Here is a 26179-nt window from a genome sequence, read left to right as displayed (position 1 = left end):
TGGAAAATGATTTTGGAGCAACTGAACTTTCTGACAATCTAATCAAGCCTAGCTAAAGTGACTAGGCTCTGATGATTTTCTTCAGACCCTGTAGCACTCCATCTAAAACACAATATAGACATCTAAGACAGTAGTTATCTTATCTGGGCTAATTTGATTAGGGAAAAGTAGAAATCTTTGGCTGATGATCTTCAGCTTTTGGGAACTACTGACTAGCTAATGGAGGCAATGGACGGGTTGGTTACTTAGCTGGTAACCTGGGGGAGCCAAGAGTGTATCGGAGGTATCCATTTAGGTCTGTGAGAGCCCAGCACAAATGATAGAATGTGCTGGGAGTACATGAAAAAGAGCAAAGTCACCTGTAGAAGAGAGGTTTAGTGCAAGCACCAGGTCCCCTTTTGTTCTCATGGGAATTGACCCAGCCCCATAGATCTGCTTTAACAGTTTGTGACCTAATTACCTTCATGACTCACCAGTCCCTCAAGGTTCTACTACATCAGCATTGTCCTTTGCATCTCTAGGACATTAACCTACCCATACCTCAACAGTGGCTGTGAGTCTGAACATTTTTCCTAAGTCATGATTCCCTTTCTGTCTACTTACAAGTTAGGGCAATTAACTCACTCAATCTCTCAGAACAATAAGCTGATGAAGTTTAGGTTTGCAAATTGGCAACTAGGAAAAAAAATAGCCGATTCTTTGAAGTAGGTTTGTCTTCCTGCATTTCCTTTAGCAGTAGGTTCATTAAAGAAATTAGGTTTTCCTTAGCATTTAGATAGTCACTATGGCCAAGAAGATATGTAGCCTATGCTTTCATTGCTCAACTTTGAAGTTGTGCCTCTTGCTGTCATAGTTTATTATACTAGTTCTCAGGAGAGTGTCAATGCCCACCGTATTTGGGAAGATTTTGATAATGAATGAATGAGACAGAGCCATCAAGTTGAGAGTTATTGAGCACTGTACCAGACCCATGAAACTTGTATGTAAGCAATCTACTTTGGACAAGAAATTTATCAGAAGCTTAATCAGAGCTATTGACTTATTTCATAGGACTGGACCACTCTCAGTTCACCGGCTTCTGGTGGGTCAGTCATGTGGTTTTTAGCTGTAGGTTCCAGAGTTACACTGAGGTATTTTGATGAGGGAATATCGGTAACATGACATTGTTTAGTAATTCAGCGTGAGGTCCTTGATTTTTCTATCTGGAAGTAGTCTCTCAAATATGGGGAAAATCACAATAAGATTGAGATAAGGAATCATTAATACGGAAAGTTTGGGGGGGAAATGATGAAGGTCATTGTTATATTTTAGAAGAGAAATGTAAGGGAAATATGACGTTTCTTGATTTCTTTTCACATGGGAAAATACACTTTTCCATTATTTTTGGTTACAGAATCTCACAGCATGGTCCAGCCCTTCGGGGAAATCTCTGCAGACCAGGTTTATTCATTACTGACTTGACTCCTAATATCGTAGACATGTTGCCAGGTCTAAATGGCCATTTTCAAATGAGTTCTTGTTGTCTATGTTCTGTTGATACCTGGGGGTGGTTGTTTCTCTCCCGTGGCAGTGGTTCTCCGCTCTAGGATAGTCTGTGCTAAGGATCAGCCTGAGGTATTGCATCCCCGAGAGCCTTGTGAGCCATCTGGCCTGGGTGCTGGGCTCTAAGCTCTCACCAGGCCATGCTCCAGCCCCCCTTTTCTCTTTTTGTTTACTTTCTCTCCCTTCTGTAAGTAAGGTGATCTTTAAATTGATACCCACCAATAATTTAGGCTTTTAGTTTTTCTTATTTTTGAAGTTATAATGTATTCATATCATTCTTCCCTTCCCTTCTGGCTCTGAATAGTCATATGCTCTTTGAAATTTATGGCCTCCCTCTTTATTCTTTGCTGTTGTTACATGTATATGTGTGCAAGTGTGTGCATATCTGTGTGTGCATGTGTGTGTGTGTGCGTGCGTGTGTGATTGTGTCTTCTCCCCCGTTACACCTGAGTTTTCAGGGATGATGGCTTGATATTGGATGACCAATTAACATGCTCTTACCTAGGGAGTTTCCTGTAGTTCTTTGTGTAGGTTTAGGTCTCCTGGACTCCCCCAGCCTTTGTTTTAGCATGTCTATTGTAGCTTGAGTTGTCTCAGGGTAGGCCTAGAGTCTCTGTGCAGACTGACCTGGCGACTGAGGGAAGGCGTTTTCTGTAACCCTCTTAACTGCATATGCTTCGTCCTGTGTAGATGTTGCTTGTTATAAAAACAAGTGAAATTTTAAAGAGAATAATTGCATACAAAAATTCAGTCAGGGCTTCAGGTACAACGCAATGGCAGTGTTCTTGTCTAGCTCTTATGATGCCCTTCATTTGATCCCAGCGCTGCAAAGATAACAATATTAATCAGGCAATCAGACAGTATCATCTTCACTTTTCCTCAGGGGTCCAGCATTACTGACACCTGCACGGAGATGCTGATGTGTGGAGTCCTGATGAAAATTTCTTCTGGAAATATTCAAGAGCGGGTGTTTTTTCTTTTTGATAATCTTTTGGTATACTGCAAAAGAAAACACAGGTAAGCTCATAAAAAGGTCACATTTTGGAAATATTATTTCCACCTCACAGGCCCCCCACTTTCCTGCAGAAATCCCCAAATTCATCTTATCCTTAACCCATTTCACCCCAGCCTGCCTTTCCTGCTCTTTTCCTGCTGGGTAGTCCTGGCTGACATGTCACTGTCTCCTGTGGCCTTCCCGCAACAGCTCTCTCAAGGAGGGGGGCAGATCCTGTGGGAGATGTTGGTTGTTCCCTTCTTTCCTAATTCTGCTTCGGAGCCATTTCCTCCTGTATCTGCAGGAGTCTCGACATTGTGAGATTCAGTTCACCAGTTTTCCTCATTTTCTACTCACAGAACACAGTGTCCCTGCTTTAAGCTCCGATCGCTTTCCAGTCTGTCCCTGGGGTGTTTTCAGAATTCATATAGATGACACAGTGAGAACTTAGGGCCCACATTCCCTTCGCTGTTACACCTGAGGCAGCTGTCCTATGACTGTACCCGAAGCTTGTTAGACTGGCAGTTGTGAAATATGAACCTCCCTTTTAACCATCCCAACCTGAAAGCTTATACCTGTGTCTATCATTAAATCCAGAGCTTTTGCAAAATTAGTATCAGTGTACAAAACATTGCCGTAGTGTGAGCTTATGGTCACACAGAAATTAACTGACAAGTTTTACAGAAGTAAACTGTTAACCTATGTGCATAGCAGATTTCTTTAATGCACAGTGGGGACTGCACAGTGCCTAGAAATGGAAGTAACTAGATTATCAGTTCTCAACCTGTGGGTCGTGACCCCTTTGAAGGTAACATATCGGATATCTTGCATATCAAATGTTTACATTATGATTCATAACAGTAGCAAAATTACAGTTATGGTTGTATAAATAATTTTATGGTTGTGGGGGTCACCACAACACGAGGAACTGTATTAAAGGTTCGCAGTGTTAGGAAGGCTGAGAACTAGATTGATGTCCCCTTTCATCCAAAATTAGAGAAGCCTGTGTATGGCTTCTCTATTCCTTCAACCCAAAACATCCCAGGTCATTTACAGGCTTCACCTTAATGTTGGGGGCCATGAAGGACGAACAGTAAAACAGCTCTAGAACTCAACAGAATGCGGCCTACTGGTTAGCACAACCACAATGTGTTTGTCTTGGTGAGATGTTGTAGGAAACGATTAATATTTACTATTGTTTTATCTTTTATTAAAGCTGCTGTTAATCCTAAACAGCTGTATAACCAAATCACTATGATTTATTCAATTAACCTAGAACACAATGCTGGGCAATAGTTACTCCATCCTAAACCTCCAAGCCCTCATAGTTTCCTAACATTTAGATTTCCCATATTATACTTGCTTTTAGTGATATATTCGGTCCAGTTCATTCTCCATGTCTCCATGTCATTCCAAGACCTCCCTCCAGCCTTGCTCTCTACCAGCTCTCTCCTGCCCTTCTATCCTCCTCTGCCTCCCACACATTCCTGTTCTCTGGCTCCTCCCTCTCTTCCTGCTTCCTTTCCATTGCTCAATATTGTGGCTAGTTGCTTTATTTTGGCATGTTTACACAAAGTTGAGACAGGTGATGCTTAGAATAAGTATCACAATGCAATGTCCGGATTGAAACCAGAGAGTGGGGGAGAGAAATAAGCATTTGAATGAATAAGGGTAAAGTGTATACATTCCAAAAGAACATCATACCAACAGTGAGACATAACTGGAGGACTAAGTGGCCTTCATGCTGTTATGGAACACAGCTTTCTTTGTTGCCCTTGTAGTCACCACATCCCTCATAATATAGGAGTTGTTAAGAGAACTCTAAGGGGGCTTCCAGCCCCTCACTGGGCAGTATCACTGGCCCTCACAATAATAATGTTTGATCCCTTTCTGGCATTGCTGCTGGAACAGATTAATGATTCAAACCACTACCCTTGAAAAGAACCTACAGATGTAGATTGTTAGCAATGACCACTATCCTTAGAAAGAACTTGGAAAAAAATACATTGTTTAGCAAGGTTAGGTAAAGGTGTTTTTGCTAGTGACTCCGATGTAGAAAATCTTAGAGAACAATTTGAGGTTCAGAAAAATACACTTCCTAGGGAATTTTTGAGGTTACTGAGCAAGAACAATACCCCACTTACCACTAGTAGATGTGACTCTCAAGTTGAAGCTGGACTTCAGGGTGATTAATTTCTTGTACTAATTTTTGCCTTCAGCTTCCTGATATGATTTAATAAAAATTATTAATGGGTAGATGCACACCTCGAGGATTTAAAGTAGAAATGGCTGCTTGGTCTTTTTATGTAAGAGTTTAGATTTGTGATTCTTTTAGGATTTTTATGAGGTTACTTTTTAAGATTGATTCTTAATTACACAAAATGCAGCCTGCCAGAAAAGAAAAGCTGGCTGAGAAATTTTCTTTGCTTGCTCACACTTTGTTAATATATAACAAGTTGCTTAGTTACAAATGTATGTGGGTTCTTGAGAACAATTTGTTTTTCATATTTGTTTCTCACCCATAATATGTAAAACATTTGATCATGTGAGGTCATTGGGGAACATGTTTTTCTTACATATACCCATTGTAATCATTCCTGTAAAGAAAAATAGAATGTAACCACATTTTGATTTTTGTACTCCTTAAAAGATCTTTCTGGGACATATAAGCTGTGGGATAAAAAATAAAGTTGTTGGAAGCTTTTTTCCATCCATAAAGGGGTTGGAATCCTTTTCCATCCACAAATTAGTTGGAATATTTTTTCATCCCCAAAGATGTGTGCATGTGGAATTGATTGAGAGCTTTGCCCCATCCACCCAATGTGTGAGTGTGTATGTATGTATGTATAACGTAGGAGAAGCTTGTTTGAACCTATCTGCTGGAGTCTGTCTTCATCACCAATTTTGAGTGTGTGTGTGTGTGTGTGAGAGAGAATGTTCTTCTCTCCTTTCCTTTCTAGATACTTCCTACCATCAGTGGAAGCCCCTGCTAAGAGCCATCGTCTCTAGCCCCCCGTTTGCCACCATTACTGGAAACCCACAGTAGGTAGCCACCAGCCCTATCCTGCCACCAACAATAATTAATTCTGGCCCCTCATTTATCACTATCAGTGGAAGCCCTGTCAGTAACAATCAGTTCTGGCTGGGGGAGTTAAGCCTATTACCCTCAGAGAAAGTCTGCTGGGTAATCAGCCAGCCCTGGATCTATGCCCCACCTCAGTCCCAGTGTAAAAGTTGATCTTTGACACTTTAACATGGGCCTTTGGTAGTCTAGAGCTATTTTGAGAGCAGAGTAAACTGAAACCCCTTCAAAGTTTCCTAAAGAACCGAGGGCAAGATGCATTTATTTCAGCTCTCCACTTGCATTCTTTGAAGAGAGGTGTATTAAGTTAGGCCTCTCCCTTTTGAGTCCTTTCAGTGCTATGGATGCTAGGAAAGACTAGTGTAGAGATGATTTATGGCGTAGTGAGTAATGCCATGAGTAAGATGTTACTTGGTTTCACTTGATGACTTTCTAAGATAGTATCATAGTTAGCTTTTTCTGTTTATCTTTTCTGTTCATCAGTTTCCAGAATGTATTTTCAGCACTGTATAGCAATAGTTTTTTTTTTGTTTGTTTGTTTTGTTTTAATGGCTAGTATAGTATTCTATTGATTTACTATATTCTAACTGATTAATCACAGTTTATTTCTACTTCTCCTGCCACTGGACGTTAGCATTATTTGCATCTTTTTGCTACTGTACATTGACCCTGTCAGCATAAAACATAAACAGAAGGTGGTAATGAGAGAATGAATGTACACAAAGATGCAGTTCCCTAATACAAAACAAAAGTGTTTTGAATCTTCCTATGAGGATATTTTTCTTGAGAAATTAAAGATGTCCCAATTTAAGCTACTAATTAGAATTACATCCTGTAAATTAATATCACTATTGAAGGTAAAAACATCCGTTCAAAATTCAAAGTGGGATCATAAAGAAAATAGGACTCAATGATGGACCATTCTTGTATGTTGTATAGAATTTTATGTGTATGAGAGAGAGCCTATGTGTGTGTATTTGCATGTGAAAGTATGTATATATATTCTGTGAATATGTATATATGTGGTATATATGTTGTATTTCGTGTGTATATGTGCTAACTGTGTGTGTTGTCTGTATGTGTTTTTTTATGATGCGAGTGTGTGTTTTATGTGTGTGTTGTGAATATGTATGTGTGCATATGAGTATGAGGAGTGTGAAGGTGCATGCATTTTGTGTGAGTGAGTGTATGTGAGTATCCACAATTTTTTGCCTATGACCAAAACTGTCGTCAAGGATATTGACATGTGATTGCTTTTGAACAAAAGGGTACTGGCCTCTAAGAAATGTTCTTTCATGATATCATGATCCTGTTTTCTATCTTATAAAACATACAGTCACATGTATATTAATATACCTAACATAAATATACAAATAATGAAACGATGGAACTTCTTGATTGTAATTGTTAAATGAGTTAAACACAGACTATTTTACACAGTTAAATATTTGCTGCTTAGAAAATATCTGTAGCAAATGTATATTATGAACAAAATATAGATATAATATATCATATATCTATAGGTTATATTATTTATATAATATATATCACATATATTACATATCATATATCTATAAATTATGTTATTTATAGATATATCTATTTGGTTCATAATATATATTTATTACAGATATATTATCTATAGATACCTATATCTATAGATAAACATTTATAATAATATATCTATAGAAATAGATAATATATCTGTAGGTATTTACATAGATAAACATCTGACATTCTATGATTCCAGTTTCCATAGGTTTCCTGGCCTGAATTTCTGATTAAGGGCATTTATTAAAGACTGGTAGCAGAGGACATTTGGAGATTGCTTCCAAGTGAACAGTAGAAGTGTGGGGTGGTGATGGTTGTGGCTACCAGCTCGCCAGTCAGATGAGTTCCTTAGCCTTTTTCAGTAGTCATGGAGGACTGCTAACAGTGGATGAGAGGTTAGGAAAGCTTAGCCACATATGCTGTGTTTTCCATAGAAGGAGGCGGGGGAGGGGGAAGGATATGGAGACAGCTTTCCAGTGACATTCTGCTACCTCAGGGAAGGTAGACGATGGGAGAGTAGGAGGGGGTTAATGGAACATGGCATGGCTAGCTGTTCCAGCATAAGATTAAGAATTTTTATTTCCACGCATTAAAGTCTAGCCAGACTTTCGATAGTGAGTCAGATTAAAAACTATGTCAACTGAAATCCGTTGATTGACTCGTGTAGTTTTCAATTTTGAATGCTATTGGAGGCATTTTACTGTTTAATTAAAAGAGAAACAGCTTTGCCCCGCTTGCTAATCCTAAGATGTAACTTTGGAATTGCTGTTACAGGTGGCCATTTGTAGACCTGGGCGAAGCTTTTGCTTTGTTATGTATTGTTCACTTTAAAAATATAGATTATTTTAAAAATAAGTAAGACTTTTAGAAATATTACAAGTGTGCTTAAATGACTTGTCAATCAAGAATACCATGGTCACATCATAAAAATAATAGAAGCAAATTATGTTTTAAACCAGTTATTTCTTCTCATTTATATAAGTGCTTTATCTGCATGTATGTATGTATGTATGTATGTATGTATGTTTGTATGTATGTATGTAGACTGTGTATGTGCCTAGTGCCCTCTGAGGCCAGAAGAGGGTTCCAGATCCTCTGGACCTGGGGTTATACAGAGGTTAGGAGCAACCACGTGACTTCTAGGAAATGAAGCCAGTCCTTCTGCAGGAGCCAGAAATCCTCTTAGGCACTAGGTCATCTCCAGCTCCCAGGAAATGTTTTTTTGCAGCTGAGTGTTGCTTCACTTATGCATTTCCAGTGCTCTGTTTCTCTAAAGAGGAATCAGAAGAACTAATTCAGTTTGCTTGCCAGGCCTTGAAAAACCTGGAAGTTCCCAGCCACTGAGAATTGAGAAACAGAGGTGTGAGAAGCCAAGTGTTATATTAACATCATCAATTTCCAGCATCTGCCAGTGAGGTTTGACTCTGTCGCAGCCTTAGGTCGAGGAAATGTACGTGACCACGCCACCACTGGCATACGGTCTTTATTTAGTCCAACGCTTTAGTTTTCTGTTTTGTTTTTGTTAAATTCATACATAAAGGGCTGGAGATGTAGCTAACTTGGTAGAGCACTTTTATAGCAAGCTGAAAAGCCTGAGTTAGGTCCCCATCGTCAAATAAACAGTGCATTGTAGCCGGTCCTAGCTACTTTGTGGGTTCTTCTTTATCCCCATATTTCACCCCCTATCACCAGATAGGAGAGAAAGAAGGATAGAAGGGGACAGAGAGATAGAGATTTCTGAATCAAATTTCTTTCTTCTTTTGTTCCTTCTTTGAGCACAACTACTAACAAACCAAGTCCTTGAATGACCAGCAACCACCCACAAACCCCGCCTTTCGGGGTTCTCACATGCATATATGCTCTGAAAAGTTCACAGAATTCCAAAGGTCACACATCTGCAGAAACTATCTGCAACTGGCAAAACCACACCATTGCTAGAACAAGGGGTAAATCATGGCTGCTGCAGCCTGTCTGCAGCAGTCCCATATCCCCACCCCTGGGATTAAAACAAAAACATATTATGCTATTTCTGTGTTTTTTAAAAGGAACCACAATTTCAGAATTCTCCACAGTGTATGGCCCTACATACTCATAGTTCCAGCAATTGGGAACTGGGAGGTAGGAGAATCAGGAGGATCAGGTCATCCTCTACTGTCTGGCATACTTTGGGTCTCTCTAGGATGCATGAGATCCTGCTTCAAAACTCCCCTCCTTCTAGCCTGCACGGCCACCCAACACCACCCCCATGAATGAGAAGACTTGAGTCAAATCTACTGTTCCCAAACTTTTTTTAGGATACCAACCAATTGGAGACTTCTTTCAAAAATAATTTTAAAAATCATATGGTTTTACGTTAAGCGTGGTAACCAAAGCTGTGTGGTTTCATTTCTTTAAGACGGCTGAAGAACAGTAAGGCCTCCACAGACGGACACCGGTACATCTTTCGAGGTCGGATCAATACTGAGGTGATGGAAGTGGAAAATGTGGATGATGGCACAGGTACGTGCACCTAGTAAGGTCCTCCTAAGGCAGAATCCTGACATGAATAATTTGCTTTTAATTCATCAAAATGTAGGAGTGTCTTATTAGGCATAACAGTGGGGCAGAGCGAAAAAGGTGAGAGATACAGGCATGCAAGATCCTTGTTTGACTTGTATATGGTATTGGCTGAGAGACATCATTTCAGAAGAAAATAATTCTGTTCTGTTCTGACTGAGTATGCCTGCTTTGCTTGAATACTATAGGACATCAACAACTTTATATTTGGGAATGCAAACTATATATGCAAAAAATGTCTAATTGAGTATATTAATTCTCTTTAGGTACTATTTGATCAGGATGGTAATTTTGTTCAATAACATTTTAACCGTAGAGTGTAAGCGATGGTAGGTGTGCTTTGGTCATACAATGTATGTTCCTATCATCAGTTTGCTTGCAGAGGGAAACTGAGTGGGGATGATTTTCTGATTCCAAGTGCTGGATTATTCCTTATTACTAAAGGGAAGTTAAGTGTTTTGAAAAATTGACCTTTACAAACAGGCTTAAGAAAATAAGATTAGTCACAACCATTAAGTTGAACAAAGTTAAAATACATTTTTTCTTTTACCACTTGAAAAAAAAAAAAGGATATATATTTAAAGCTAAGGGTTTGTAAGTTGAATCCTATTTTTCTCCAATGATTTTCATTATAATTTTAATGCTGTGTTAGGAAAATGGCAAAAGTACATAAAATAGATTAATAGATGCTAAATTTTCCCCTAAGTAGAGTCAAGCCTCTTAGTATCCAGCACAGCAGTGGGATTGAGGATTTCTTATCATTCTAAATGACAGGAACCCCTTCTCAGGGCTAAATAGATAATACTATACTATGTATACAATGTATTTGCTTTGTCCGTTCATCTATGGATGGACACCCATTGTGTCCTAGCTAGCTTCTCTGCTGCTGTGATAAAACATGGACTAAAAGCAACCTGGGGTGGAAAGGATTTATTTCATCATTGAAGGAAGTGGGGATCATAATTCAAGGCAGGAACTTAGAGATAGGGTACCAGAAGCAAGGGTACCAGAGCATCCTTCATGATTAAAAACACAGAGGAAACTGGGAATAGAAGCAACAAAACTCAACATAATAGATGTTGTGTATGACAGACCTGCAGCTAATATAATGATAATAATAATAATAATAATAATAATAATAATAATAATAGGGAAAAGCTGAGCCAATCCTCTCTAGTGTGTGGGAGACAGGAGTTCCAATTCTTTCTACTCTTAACAGTACAGTGCTCAAAGTCTTTTCTAGGAGAATAAAAAAGAGAGAAAGAATTAAAAAAAGAGATACAAATAAGGAATAATCAGATGTTCAGATGTCCCTGCTGTACATGTAGTGATCCTGTGAATAAAAGACCCTTAAGAGGCACTAGACTTTACCAGAGAGCTTTTTTGTTTTTTTTTTTTTTTTAATTGCTTATGCTGAGAAGGCTTCAGCAAAGTAGTGGGGTGAGAATTAGCAGAGCGATGCTGACAACTTTGTTATGTAACAAAAATATGAAATGATGGAAGAATCTCACTCTTCACAAAATACCTGGAACTAAAGCTACCAAAAGCTTTAAGACATTGAAAAAAGAAACGGAAAAATGCTAGAGGATGGAAGGACTTTTTATGTTCATATATCTGCATAGGCAGAAGTACTAGTGAAATTGGTGTGTTCTTGAAAGTAATCTACAGAACCAGCTGAAGCCCTATCATATCCTAATGGTGCAGGGAGAACCAGATTGCCAAGTGTAGAAGTTGGGCAATTAGAACTCTTGTCTCTCACCTTACTTGAAAAATGGATCAAAGATTTTAATGTTAAAAGCTGAAACTTGAAATCTGCTATGGGAAAGCCCATAGACAAGGACTTTCTAAAAATGCTTCTTAGCTGAGGACATGATTCCAGGAATTGACAAATGGGATAACAAGAAATAAAAAGGCTTCTAAAGAGATATCCTACAAACTGGGAGGAAAGTGTTTGCTAACTTCATCAAACAGGATTATATCAAGAAAAAAGTGGGCACCAAAACATCTCCAAATCATCCACTCAATATATGGAACAATGAATGGCACAGATAGTTCTCAAAAGAATAGATGGATATGGCTAGCAAATACTTAAAATCACTCAACACTTCAACCCAATCAGAATGGCTATTGTCAAGATGATAAATGACAGCAAAAGCTCATGAGGATGTGTGTAAGGAGGAACTCCTATTCACTATTAACAAAACAGCCATTATGATGGTTTCTCAAATGACTGAAAGAATGACCACAAGTCCCAGTTTTACCAGCAACATGGGAGAAACATGAATTAGAACGATGTATATGATACGTGGTAGTGCATGATATAAGCCGTAATTTGTAATGCTAACTTCAAAAGAGAACTAAAAGAAGAAATTGGTTGTAAAAACAAAAAGACAGGTCTATGGGAAGATGCTTTGAAAAAGCAGACTCATGAAATTGGAAGGAAAGAGGGTAGAACAGAGGCTGGCACCGTGGAGGATGACATGTCTACACCCGGTCACAGCATTTCAGCCAGCAGGCTGCAAGTGCAAAGATGGTGCCTGACGGGACCCCTGTACTGACAGGAAGGTGTGCAGCAGCCAGGAGCTCACAGGAAACCTGCCACCCCCCATCCCCATGCCCTGCCGAGCTGTGACATCACCCTCACTCTCGGCAACAGCAGGACGTCCGAGGCTAATCTCTGCAATGGTCCAGTATTTATCACCTGTTGGAGACCAGAAAAGTCGAACCAGGTCAACCATTGTGATGAATGTTTGCGTGTAAAGCTGTCTGGGCAGAAGAACACACCTTGTGACATGCTGCGGTTTCTAGTGCCTCCGTGGCAAATGAACGTGTGATGGTGAGGTGGGAAAGATGGAGGAGTGGAGCTGTGCGTGTGCGATGCGGAGAGGTGGAACGGGAGAGGGCCTGCCGTGACAGGTGTGAGAGAAGGCTGTGGTGGATGGGGAAACATGCTGAGTAGGGCCGACAGGATGGTGTGCAGCAGCCTGGAGCTTGTGCAGACTCAGCCTGCAGAAAGATAATTTCGTCTTTCTTTATTTTTCAATACAGTAAATTAATTACGGTGTTAGTTTCCTTTAACCAGCTGGTAACCAGTGACTGACACAGAGAGACTACGATTTATTTTTCGTGAGCGCTATGCAGCACGGATTCTGAACTGCTCTAATCCTAGTACCTCTAAAACCCATGGAAAAATCAATCGCTTGCCAGTCTGATGACTCCCAGCGTGGCCTCTGCCCATCCATCAGTCTGTTCCTGTAGCCACATGATCATCACCATCTACCTTCTCTCTACTCCCCTCTCTCTGGCTTCCTCTCCTTCTGCTGTTCTTCCACCTTCCTCTCCTCTCTTCTCTTGAGCCCAAGCCCCAACAACCTCAAACTCCACTTCCCTCTCTTCTGCCCAATCATAGGCTTCAGCATCTTTCTGTAGCCAATTGTGGATAATTGGGGAACATTCCTCACATGGTTACAGGAGTTCAGCATTCATAACGATGCCCATGGCAGGGGTAAACAGATCTCAAGGCACTGAAATCAGCATTTGAGGATGCGAGGCTAAGCACTGCACTCAGGGTCAGCCGCTTTGGACCCAGAGAAGAGCATGTCTGATTGCATGCTGGTTGATACCCCAGGTCCCGCCTCTGAGGAAAAGGTATCAGACTGGTCTGATGCTCTTTGGGTGGATGACACCTAAATGAACATCGGTACAAAGTCCCAATTTATTTCTAATATCAGAGATCAGACCTCTACTCTTGCCTGATGCGTCTAAAACAAAAAGGGGGAACTGTAGAGAGCTGCGGAATGCTGTGCCTTAAAGATGGAGCTGGTTTCCGCCTTCCACCTTCCCTATGGTGAGTGCTCTCTGTCATGAACAATTCCACATTTGGCTAAGGCTGAGGATCTGGCTTGCTTCTATGTATGTGGACCTATCTGCATTGCCCACGTGGCATGCCGGGGTTGGATACCCAGAGGCTATTTAAGCTGTGGGCTGGCTTTCCCCAGGGTCAGATGATTGTTCAAGGTTCCTGAATAAACTGCATTGAAAAAAAAAAAAAAAGAAAGAAAACATAGTTAGACCTTCCATGTGTTAGACACCAGTATCTAACTTCCACAGTTAGACACCAGCCATGCGATCACCCTGGTTCTGAGCGACAACGGAGGTCTGAGATAAAGGACAGTTTATTTTCTGGATTGAGCCTTCGCAGAAGACCTCTATGGTCTGTGCTGCCTCTGGAGGCTGTGTTGCTATTTGTGGTCTACTGCCCCAGGCCATGTTGAAGGCAGAGGTTCATGTGGATGATCCTGGTCTGGGCTGCCACCACAGGCCTTGTTGATGTGAGTGGCCTCTTCTGCCACCTGTGCCAGGATGATGTGTTGGTATAATGTTCTTGTGGAATGTATACCATTTACCCTTGCTTAATGAAATGCTGATTTCTCTACCCCATTATCTGGTTTCAATCCCATTGCATTGTGGTGTTTATTCTAAGCATCAACTGTCTCAAGCTTTTGTAAACATGCCACCATTTGTTCTCTGTAATTATCGATTAAACAACCAGCCAATGCTGAGCAATAGGGTGGGACATGCTGATCCAGAGGGGAGGAGAAGGAAGTAAGTGGAAGAGGAGAGCAGAGATCAGCAGGAGAGGACTTGGAACCATGAGGAGAGATAAACTGGACCTAAGATATAACTAAAAGCAAGTATAATGTTGGAAAGTCTGAATGGGAGGAAGCTATGCAGGCTTGGAGGTTTAGGATGGAGTGATTAAGGTTTAATTAAGTAGATCCTAGTCTCTGTATGGTGATTTGGGTATACAGCTGGATTAGGAATAGCCACTGTTTAACTGAAAGATACACCAATATTAAATATTAATAAATGACAACAAATGGCGTACCAACATGAGGCAGAATTTATATTAATCTAGCAAGAACTTATATGGAAAATAAAACTATAGAGCAGTTTTTTAGTTCTGTCCTTAAAAACAAAGCAAAGGAAGTTCCTAAATTAGGAGCTCACAGATTCCTGATTAGACAGACACCTTGCAAGGCCTCCAACAGGCTGCAGAAAAACAAAAACTGTTGCATACAAACCTCAGAGACGCAGTTTCTTTAGTTAGAAAAAAAAGTGGCTCTTTAACAAGCAAGCTTCTTAAGGCCAGACTTTGCTAGCCAAGGCAAGAAGCAAAATCCCATTGAGAAGGGGTTCTTACTGGTTTGAGGAGCAAACGTTTGTGGAGCCAGTAACTTCCCAGAGTGAGGAAGTGGTCAGGATCCAGTGAGAGAGGCAGAAAAAAGATACCTCTCCCTGGAAGCAGGAGCCAGAGACAGACAGAGAAGCCTCAGGCATCTGAACTGTTAAGGTCTGGGTAAGCAATGAAAGCTGGGTCTAAGAAAGTAAAGTCCTCAGGGAAAGGTTTTAAGATTAAAAAAGGTAATTTTCTGTGTTGAAAATGGAGGAAGACACAGTGACACAAAGCTTCTGGGTACCATTTGAGGTTTTTTTCTCTTAGCATACAATTTTTTTTTTTAACGGATATTTCAGTTTTGTATATCCTCTTTGGGAAAGATCAGGATAAAACAGACTTGGAGAAAGAAGAGACTGATAAAATAGATTTCTAAATTAAAGACCATAGAACAGAGCTGTTGGGGGAATCTTTGAATCAAAATAGAGAGCCTTCAGAACAATCCAATCTGGTACTTACAATAACACTAAAAGAGATGTTCCAGATGAGAAAAGTCCACAGGGGCTTGAAAGCAGCCCACTGAAATGCTGAAGAGAAAGTCTTCAGCTACGGGCCAGCTTGTTCAGACTGGATGTTATATGTGTATTCTTCAGGTTCATTTACTAGATGACGGTCTATATGCTAAAGCAGAAATGATGGTCCTGTTTAGTGTTGTCTTGGAACAAGGTCATAGAGTGGCTCATGTGCTCCATTTTAGAGTTTGGAGAGCTGAAATACATGCACCATGCCATAGATTCATATTCAGAATCCCAGTGGGCTTTTGCCTTAAATTCTGGAGAACATTTGTTAGAGATGGTGAATGTTTTGGAGATGCCCTTGCAAATTGGGGCTGATGGTGCTTCAACATATATATCCATTGAAATTCAACAAAATTTTAGACATTGTGACATGAAACTTGTTATGGATATAACTTATCCTACAGGTCAATTTTGGAAACACCTAACAATAATTTTAAAAAGATGGTCATAAAACAGAAGGGAAATATATTATTTCCCCCAAATAGATTAAATAATGATTTACCAATTTTAAAATATTTAAATGAGATAAGTAGCACACCTGTTAAGTAAGACACAGTGGAATTTGGAATGGACTTCTGAATTAGAGCAGCATGTAAAGGTTCTAATTTCAAAATGGAGAACAGGGAACAGGTTATGCTGGGGAAGGGTTTTTAATGTATGCTCATACAAGAGAAGAGAAATTATGAGTTCCATCAAAACTAATAAAAATCAGAACAAGATCTTGATGACAAGCAATAAGTGGCATCGATATTCAGAAGATAAGGTTCGAGCCCAGATTTCAGCGCTAAGTCATTGCAGAGTATGCTGTTTGGTAGAGAGTGGGGGCTGTGATGCTGTAGTGTCCATGCTCTGGGAAGCTGACAGGGAAGTAGAAGCTGCCACAGCCTTGAAACGTCAGTGTGCGGGGACTGATTTCAGCTGCTGTTTCTTCCTTCAGCAAGCCCTGTGGGCTGCCGCATCAACTTTCTTCCTTCTTTTTTCCCTGGTCATTCCCATCATGGAACCTTCATTTCATTGCAGTGAGCTCAGATTTTAAATGAGAAGCTATGGCCCTGAAAGTTCAGGGCCAGACCGATTATATCCGCTGCCAAGTACTCTCCATCTTAGGATGCTGGTAGGATGACGAATGGAAAAGGTATCAGGCTTATCTGCAATTATCCAAGCCAACTCAGCAGCTATACTTTATCCTGATCAAAACTGAATGAGTTGAGATAAAGTTTTGAAGCCTGCCTGGAACTTCTGATGGAAAATTAAATTGGAAAAATTTTGTTCTACTTGAATTATAGAAACATTTAGACTTGTTAAGTGAAATTTTAAAATATTTTCTTTTATGTCTTTTTAAAATATTAAAAGTGCAAACTTATAACCATGAATTCATTTTCACTCAAATAGAAGTATTAATGTTAGTCAACTTTTTCTATTTTCTTGTCAAATGCTGAGTTTTCAGTAGTTTTTTAAGTGCTAATTGAATAGGTACCTGAGCAAAAATATTTTGTATATTTTAATAAGGTTATCATATACTATACGGCAAATATCTGCTTATAACTGAGTAGATACCAAGAGTGTCTTTCCACTGCTTCTGAGTTAGCTCACTCAAAATGATTTGCTAAAGGGAAGAGTCCTTGTGTGTGACTTTAACTACACTAAACTATTGAGTTAAATTTATTGACATTGATTACCTTAAAAGAAACACAATAAGAAGAATTACTGATTGAGAATTCTCAATAATTTTCATATTCATAGTTAAACATTTAAATGTATTTAGATATGTTTTATTTCCTACTATGCAGAATTACCGAATAACCTTGGATTAAGGAGGGTCTATATCTGTCCAAACTATCCATCCAAAATACTCTGGCACAGGTTAGAAATTGCAACAGGTGCTTTACATTCAACACACTATACTGTGTTTTACTTTTTTTTTTTAAAGTATATGATAACCCTATTAAAATCTACAGACCTAAAGAAGCTAAACAACAAGAAGGACTCTAGGGAGGATGCTTAAATCTCATTCAGAATGGCAAACAGGATAGAAATCAGAAATAGAGGAAGAGAGGAAACAGGATGGGAGCCTACTATAGAGGGTCCTCTGAAAGGATCCACCCAACAGGGGATCCACGCAAATGCTAAGACTCACAGTCAAACTTTGGGCAGAGTGCAGGGAGTCTTAAGGAAGAAGAGGGCGACAGAAAGACAAAGAGGACACAGGAGCTCCACAAGGAGAGCAACAAAGCTAAAGAATCTGAGCCCAGGGGATTCTGATGCACCAACCAAGGACCATGCATGGGGAGGACCTAGATCCCTGCTCAGTTGTAGCCCTTAGACAGCTCAGTCTCCATGTGGGTCCCCAAATAAAGGAAGCAGGGGCTACCTCTGTCATGACCTTTGTCCCTGTTCTTTGATCGCTTGCCCCTGGCGAAGGAGCTTTGCCAGGCCACAGAGGAAGAGGATCCAGGCAGTCCTGATGAGACTTGATAAGCTAGGAGCAGGGGATGAGAACTCCCCCTTTCAGTGGACTAGGAGAAGGGGTTAGGTGGAAAAAGGAAGGGAGGGTGGGACTGGGAGGAGTTGAGAGAGGTGGCTTCAATCACGATATAAAATGAATAAATTGTAAAAAAGAAATATAATATTAAAATAAATAAATAAATAAATAATTTGCATTTTCTGTAAAAAAGTATTTTGTGCCTGCTGGATAGAATACATTCTATGTTTATGTTATTGTTATTATTATTACACGTGTATGCTATGACTGTGAGTAAAGGTGTAATGTGGAGTTCAGAGAACAACTCTCAGAAGTCAGCTCTTCCATTCTTTGGGTTCTGAGGACCCAACTCAGGAACTCAGGCTTCCAAAGCAAAGATGTTTTACCTTCTGAACCCTCTCAGTGCCCCCAAATACATTCTAAATTAAAATTTCATAAATTTGCTATGTAACTAGAGTGCAAAAAGCACAATCTTTTCTGATATACTTAATTTTTATTATGTTATGTAAGGAAATTTTACTATTCAAAAAGTTAAGAGATGAGCAACGTTTTAGAGTTTTAGAGGGATATTTGAACTTTTTTTCTTTCACTTTTGTCCTAAGTAATGTACTGTGTTGTGTTGGATGCCCAATTTTTTTTTTTGCATTATTTGATAAAATCAAAGATTTATTTCAAAACTGATTTTATTTACATTAAAAATTCATAGGACTGAGTTATAGAATGGACATATTTTCTTTTAGAATTGCTATGTTCACTAATCACTAGAACAAGGACTGAATGCATTATGGACATACCACTTTTAATATTTCATGTTTTGGACAAATGTTTTGGCGGTTCCCTCTCTTGTGGCATGTGTATACAGGGCTTGGGTATTGTCCATCTTGCTAAAATGCAGATGTTATAAAAGGTTGCCAGTGTATCCACTGAGGTTTTACGGGTGAGTTTTGGGAGAACTTCATTGCCTTCAGCAGAAGTGTGCTGAACTAATGTAAGGGACTCCCAGATCACATGGCTTCAAAGCCATTAATGACTTGTTTGGATTTGACCCTTGACTATTACAAGAAATCAGATACATTGGATTTTTGATCTTGAACATTTCACAGTTAATATGAGTGGGAGTTTGAATTCCATTCTCCTTTGCACATCTTGGCCCATTGACTCTTCCAAAATTCTGTGTTCACTACCTAATTGTTACTTCTTTTAAAAGATATTTTAAGTTCTTAAATAGGACAGAGAGGCTTGGGGTCAGTGACAGAATGCATACTTAGCACTGGAGAGGCCCCAGGTTGGATCATAGCAACAGAGCAAATCAAGACCAAACAAAACCCACTGAGGAGAAGGTCCTCTTGACCCTTTCCTTGGTTTTAGTGAGAATGACCTTTGTGGATAAGTTTTCTAATATGGATACGCTATGGTTATATAGCTATTGACATAGTGTTGTGTTTTAAAGTAAATGAGAAACAACTGCTTATTTTGTATAATATATGACCAAAATCAATCAAGTTTAGGATCAATTTGATCCATCTTGCAATATTTGTTCTACAAGAGTTAACTATTTTTCTGATTCAGCTGTTAGACATCTTAGACTGTTTGACTTTTTATCTCCCTGTAATGTTTGAAACAAATTACTTAACTCATGTAAGTACTCAATCCAGTTGTAGGCCTCAGCCAGTTAATATCTCCCAGTAATCTTTGAAAATCATTAAGAGTTTGCAATTGGTCCCTATAGATCTGTACCTTCTGTGGTTGAATATTTTGTTGACTGATTTTATAAATCGAATAACTACGTGAATCTTCTTTTTTGTATTTTTTCTGGAGCAATCTGTCACCCCTAACTTGGTAGACATTTTGGGGTTTCCTTAAACATTTTCTCTGAAGTCTGTCAGAATTGGCTAACAAAAAATCACCCATGTAATAATATATGATAGATTGAGGAAATTGCCTACGAATTATTTCTAATGGTTGTCACACAAAATATTGACATAAAGTTGGACTACTTAATATTACTGAGCACTAAATATAACTACCATGTAAATACTTCCTTCATTTTCATATGTGTTATATGAGTATCATGCATCATGAATTAGGTGTTCACACTGTTTAATAATATTTCTCTTTAGTTACTGCTCTTGTTACTTTTCAGCTGACTTTCACAGCAGTGGGCATATTGTTCTGAATGGGTGGAAGATCCACAACACAGCAAAGAATAAATGGTTTGTCTGCATGGCCAAAAGCCCTGAAGAAAAGCACGAATGGTTTGAAGCTATTTTGAAAGAAAGAGAACGCCGGAAAGGTGGGTGCAGAAAGTACGAGTTATTGTGCTTTGTAAAAATTCTTAGCATGAAAGAAGATAATGGAAAAAATTATGAGGGCATGTGTTGATTCATGATGTCACTTTGATTTCCTATGCACTGTAATTGCCACATTAAAATGGAAGTAAGACCTTGCATATAGTTGGGAATATTAAGAAAGTATGTCTGTCTCACAATGCCTTTTCTTTCTGTTGCTTTCAAATTAGTTCAGATTTGAAGGCTGATTTTACATTGTTTTTGCACATTACTCTTCCCACCTCTGAAACAGGGTCGCAGTCTTCCTTTGAGAGATAGATTATCAGTCCTACAGTGCATTGCAATATCATGGGACCTCCAAGGATTGTTCTCTATCTATGTTTTTATAGCATATTGAAAATTCCTAGACCACAGAGGTTAACTTCCTAATTCAGATTAAGGCACTTTGTACATACACATACTGACTTTAATATTATTTGAATGTCATTGAATACAATACAATGTCACCAATAAGTAGCTTGTCTCTATGTGAAATCCTGTTTAAAACTTGCTCCATGGTTTCAGAAAGATTTTCAAATGTCTTTGTTCTGGCAGTAAGTAGTTCATTGTGTACAGTTTGTCTCTGAAGTAGTTAATTGTGTACATCTGTCTCTGAAGCCTAAAATTTGTTTCCAAGAAGCATTAGAAAGATAAAATGAACTTAGTATCATGAAAGGTTTATTATTGGAAAATGCATAAAATATTCTTACAACATATTTGGTAATGTGATTACATGATTATTAATTGTAGTATTTTGTTATATATGCTATATTAATACTGTGAGTTATATGGATTTCTATAATTCAACTCAGAAGAAGAAAAATATTTTTTTAATCAACCTTGGATTCCTAGGAAGCATGACGCTGTTGATTGCTCTCCCAGAGACTTCAAAATCAAACACCTCATTGGCAACAGAGTTTTAGAATACCTCCCAGCCCCTCTTTTCCAGGGTCTGGGAATTTCCACCTCTGCTACATTTCCTCCTACTCCCATCCACTGAATGTTCCCAGGATTTCAGCTTTGACTTGGGCTTCCTCTAGCTATATTCTTTGCTTGGCTCATCCTTTCTCATTAGAGTGACTTCTGTTCCAATGCTTGTGTACTTCTTTGTGCCCAGCATTCTCTTCCATCTTGGGCTTCTTACTCACATGCTGTGCTGATCCCTGGACTTTACCTGACATTGATAGAACTTTTTCCGTAAAAAAAAACAAAAACAAAAACAAAAAAAAACCCAAAACAACAACAACAACAAAAAACACATCATTTATTTTTTTATTGATTACAATTTATTCACTTTGTATCCCAGCTCTAGCCCCCTCCCTCGTTCCCTCCCAATCTCACCCCCTTCCCTCTTCTCCTCTCATGCCCCTCCCCTAGTCCATTGATAGGGGAGGTCCTCCTTACCTCTGACCCTAGCCTATCAGAACTCATCAGGAGTGGCTGCATTGTCTTTCTCTGTTGCCTGTTAAGGCTGCTTCCTCCTCAGGGGGAGTTGATCAAAGAGCCAGCCACTGATTTCATATCAGAGACAGTCCCTGTTCCCCTCACTAGGGAACCCACTTGGACACTGAACTGCCATGGGCTACATCTGTGCAGGGGTTCTAGGTTATCTCCATACATGGTCCTTGGTTAGAGTATCAGTCTCAGAAAATACTCCTGGGCCCAGATATTTTGGTTCTGTTGCTTATGCTCCACACTTACAGAGGTTCTTTCTACTCTGCAGTTTGCTTGAAAAGCAACCCCACTTCCTTTATACTTTTGAAACCTGGAAGGCATCCCTAGTTCCCCTCTTTCTTCATAGGTAACCAGACACTTCTGTGCCCCAGCTATACCACCTCCTGGCTATTTCTCAACAACTTCTTCATTTTATGCTCCTTTCTTGTTTTCAGGGGCTCAGACTTGCTTGAATTTTCTCAGCTTTCTTCTGAGTGTTTTTCACTTTTGAAACTTTCCCTCCTTACTTTGTTCCATGCTCCATCCCCTAAGCTACATATAGAGTGGTGCAACTTTCTTTCCATAGTACCTGCCTTTCTCACTGGCTCATTCAAATATGTCCACATCTCCCCAGTACCCAAGGAATGAAGTGATTTAACCCCTCAAGGACACTACCAAACCTACCAGAGCACAGGTATTCTCATCTAAACCCCAGGACTCCGTGTCTTAGATGGCTCAGCTTCAGTAGCTCTTGTAAAAATTTCTTTCTTATAAGTGAGGTTTCACGATTCTACATTTAAACGTGGTCTTCTCGTGAACAGTTTCATGATGTTTCTCACAAAGAGGAGAGATACGCTGAAAGAGCCTTCACTGCAATGTGGTTCCCCCTCTACTCTGAACCTCAAGCCCAGTTATGCTAATCTCAAGTGCCCCTCCCCCGCTGCACAGAAGTACCTTGTGCCATGGGGATATGGACTCAGTCTCACTAGGATGCTATGAATTACTTAAAGACCGAGCTCAAACCTACAGCCACTGTGATGGTAGATACGGCAATGAGGGCTTGCTAAATGAGGGTGTGAGAGAGCAGATAAGGAAAGTTAACAACATGCCTATTATGTTATTTTTGATAGGTTTGAAATTAGGAATGGAACAAGACACCTGGGTAATGATCTCTGAGCAGGGTGAGAAACTGTATAAAATGATGTGCAAACAGGGAAATCTGATCAAAGACAGAAAAAGGAAACTGACTACATTCCCTAAATGCTTCCTGGGAAGGTAAGCGTGGGTTCTTGGGAGCATCATCTATATCATATGATTTGTGTTTAAATGTTATTATCCTAAGCCTTTTTGAATTCTTACTTGTAATCCACATTTTCTGAACAATAGGGAGATGAGGTAATGGACAAAGATTCAGGGTCATGGCCGGCCCCTTGAACCAACCGTTTTTGATCTCCACAATTACTGATACGCCGTGTTGTCGGGGTGAATCAGAGCTGAGACTCAAGAGTTGGGCATGAATCCGTAAAGTGGAGGGATATTGGAGAGCTGAGAGGAAATACTCTAAAGTCTTGTTTAGTCAGAATTCATACAACCAGAGTCAAGACAAAAGGGTGCAGATGAAGAGTCTAGTTGGTTGTCATGTGAGGGGCCGAAAAGAGAGACCGTATGTCATTTAGGTACATGAGATTCCCTGAATGAGATAGGGCGCTGCTTCACTGGGGTCTCCTTAGGCCAGGCTCTAGAATGGCTTCTTTCTGTATGTAGTTTTGAATTCAGTAATCCATGCTTAAGAGTTTAATGCCTCTGGAGTTAATTAGAGAGGCAGGAACTATGGATCAGGGAACTTGACACATTCATGTAGTTAGAGAATGCTGAAGTCAGTCTTCAGAAGTGCCCTGGAATTATATATCAAATATCAGATGCCACCATTGTTTAAAATAATGGCCTGGAACAGTTAAGTTTCTATTTCCCTTTGATCCATGAAGTTGATGGATCTGTGCCCACCAGGATATCTTTTAACCAGGATATTGTATGCGTATGGCTGCATCTGAACTGTAAGTCAGGAAACCTCAGACTGAAAGCCAGCATTGGCTCTCTTATCAAGAGGGAGTGGTCCTTACAGCAGGATCACACCATTCGTGAAGACATTAGAAAGGTGCTCCATCTACACCCCTTAAATAACAGCTAGTAAAAGGGATAACCACCTTGACATGGAAGACCCAATGTGCACCACAAAGATGGCCTATCTTGTGATAATTTGATGGGTCCCTAAGGTGGTACACCCACTTCCAAAAGAGTCACTGCAAGTTAAGGCCTCTCAGCAGCTTTTATCAGCATGCCACGGAGCCATAGAAGGTCTTTTCGTTATTGATAAAGCCATTTGAGAATTTCTTTCTGGTCTCTCTCCCACATTAAAAAAAAAATATCACCATATCACATCAGTGTTTAAATCAGCTCCTTTTCTCATCTCAATTTGACATTTAGTGAAGTAAGCAAAAGCAGAGTGAAAGTGAAGACTTATGCTTTAGCTTCATATTTTCCAGTTCAACCTTCCGGCCTTTGTCAGAGCCATTGAGTGCCAGGCCCTCTGCTGATATCCCTCACCCTAAGCAATCCTACAGCAGCACCATGATATTAATAGTTCCAATGTGCTCCCCCGATGCCAAAGCAACAGGGCTTGACTTTATAGTGTTATATTTCAGGGCCCACGATTGTAATCATTACATGGTATCTTATGTTCTTAAACCTTTCTCTTTTATTTTCTTAAATTATTTTTATTTTTTTATTTTTTCTTACACGTTGGCATTCTTTTATTTGATTCTTTAATTAAAAAGTGGAAAGCCCTTTTCCATTTTCCTGCCTTAGCATGTATTTCTTAAGCTAAACAACGTCCTTGGACAGTTTTGTGTCTCATGATTAGTTGATCTGAGGGGTTGTTACCTGTGGGATCAATGGATCAGAATGTTTTTGGTAATGGCCATGGCTTCAGTTCTTTGCCCTGTGTGCAAATAATAAAAATGGTTCTGAATCACATTCATCAGTTTATGTAAATGTTCAAGTGTTAATGTTTTAAAACATAAGCATGACAACATGTTATTTGCAAAAATGTCTGTATTTATGGAGTATGTATCTCAGTGATACCCATGACTATCTGCTTTTGGGGGGGGAGTGTCATCTTTTAAATAAATCTATACTCAAATACTCTCTTTGGGAAAGAGGAGCCTCCCTAAGTGCAATTATTTAGTGGGCACAGTGTGTAGGAGAGGCTCAGCATGTTTGGATTCTTAAAACAGATTCGAACTTTGTGGTTGTGAGCCTAGTACATATGAAAAACTTCTGGGTGATGTCTGGAAAATGGTGCTTTTTGTACTTACGATTCCTTTCATACTATGTGGACCACACAGCACAGATCTTATCCTTTCAGTTGTCTTTCTCTTGCAGTGAGTTTGTGTCATGGCTGCTGGAAATTGGAGAGATTCACAGGCCTGAAGAAGGAGTTCACCTTGGACAAGCCTTGTTAGATAATGGGATCATCCACCATGGTGATTATTTCATTAATTTACTTTTTTTTTTTTTTTTTTTTGCATTCACAAATGGCCTGTGTTTGAGTCCCACATCTGTTTTAATTACAAAAAAATTTCCACTTTGTGGCTTTGTTACCTCTTTCAGTGTTTTCAATACCTAGTATGTAAAGAACAGTATATCATGGGTTTAAGGTTATACAGTTGTCATTCTTTAAAATGAACAGCCACTGCACTAGGCAAGAGCCAGGATACAAATAAGTAGCAGATTGTGAAAGGAGAGATGCCTAGCTCTGACTAGAGTCTGAAGATTGCCCCATGGGGGCAATGCCATTGGTGATGGGCATTGCAGGATGAACAGAACTCAAAACAGCAGAAGGGGCTTCATTTCTAAGGAGTTGAGACACTCGGTTATAGTAGGAGGAATGTCCATGGCGGCCACTTGAGGAACCGCAGTAGACTCTCATGTGGCTGCAGTGAGGGCTCCATTGGCCCGTATCCTGAGAGGGGCTTGTGGTGGCAAAGGTGGGAAGACACCTCATATCAGCAGGATGGCCCACTGGCTGTGTGCTGAAGGTCAGAATCTGATGCTTGAAGCCATGGCCAGAACTTGGTTTCTCTCAGATCATGACGACTGCAGTACTGCAGGTCCGCAGTGGTCAAAGGCTGCAGCGCCCAGGCCTGCAGGAAGACTGAGCCCGACCTAGGGGTGACAGAAAAAGGATTCTTTGGAGCAACATGCAGAAATGTGAAGAAATATTGGGGGGCGGGGAGGAATAGAGTTGATTTTACCTAAATATATGTCTATTTGAAGTTGTCAAAAGATTTTAAAAAAGATTGACAAATCAAATGAACGCAAATAAAAGAATGGAAGCATGTCTGTGCTAGTCAGTTTATGCTGGCTACAGGTACCCATTGAATCTGTAACACAGTCTC

At 39.7% G+C, this 26179-nt stretch overlaps 1 protein-coding gene across 2 annotated transcripts in view; it reads left to right on the top strand.

Annotated features, from left to right (window-relative positions):
• The window catches only part of Prex2 (phosphatidylinositol-3,4,5-trisphosphate dependent Rac exchange factor 2), a 276972-nt gene that overhangs the window by 83200 nt on the left and 167593 nt on the right, over positions 1-26179 (top strand). For both annotated transcript variants that reach the window (XM_060385865.1, XM_021653961.2), the window contains 5 exons: positions 2426-2559; positions 9565-9668; positions 20105-20254; positions 22853-22997; positions 25164-25264. In XM_060385865.1, the coding sequence (XP_060241848.1) occupies positions 2426-2559; positions 9565-9668; positions 20105-20254; positions 22853-22997; positions 25164-25264 (634 nt within the window). The remainder of the gene's footprint in view (positions 1-2425; positions 2560-9564; positions 9669-20104; positions 20255-22852; positions 22998-25163; positions 25265-26179) is intronic.

Source organism: Meriones unguiculatus, chromosome 6, assembly GCF_030254825.1.
Source record: "Meriones unguiculatus strain TT.TT164.6M chromosome 6, Bangor_MerUng_6.1, whole genome shotgun sequence".
Taxonomy (NCBI): Eukaryota; Metazoa; Chordata; class Mammalia; order Rodentia; family Muridae; genus Meriones; species Meriones unguiculatus.
Note: the sequence above shows the minus strand (reverse complement) of the source record. Positions and strands in the feature narration are given on the sequence as shown.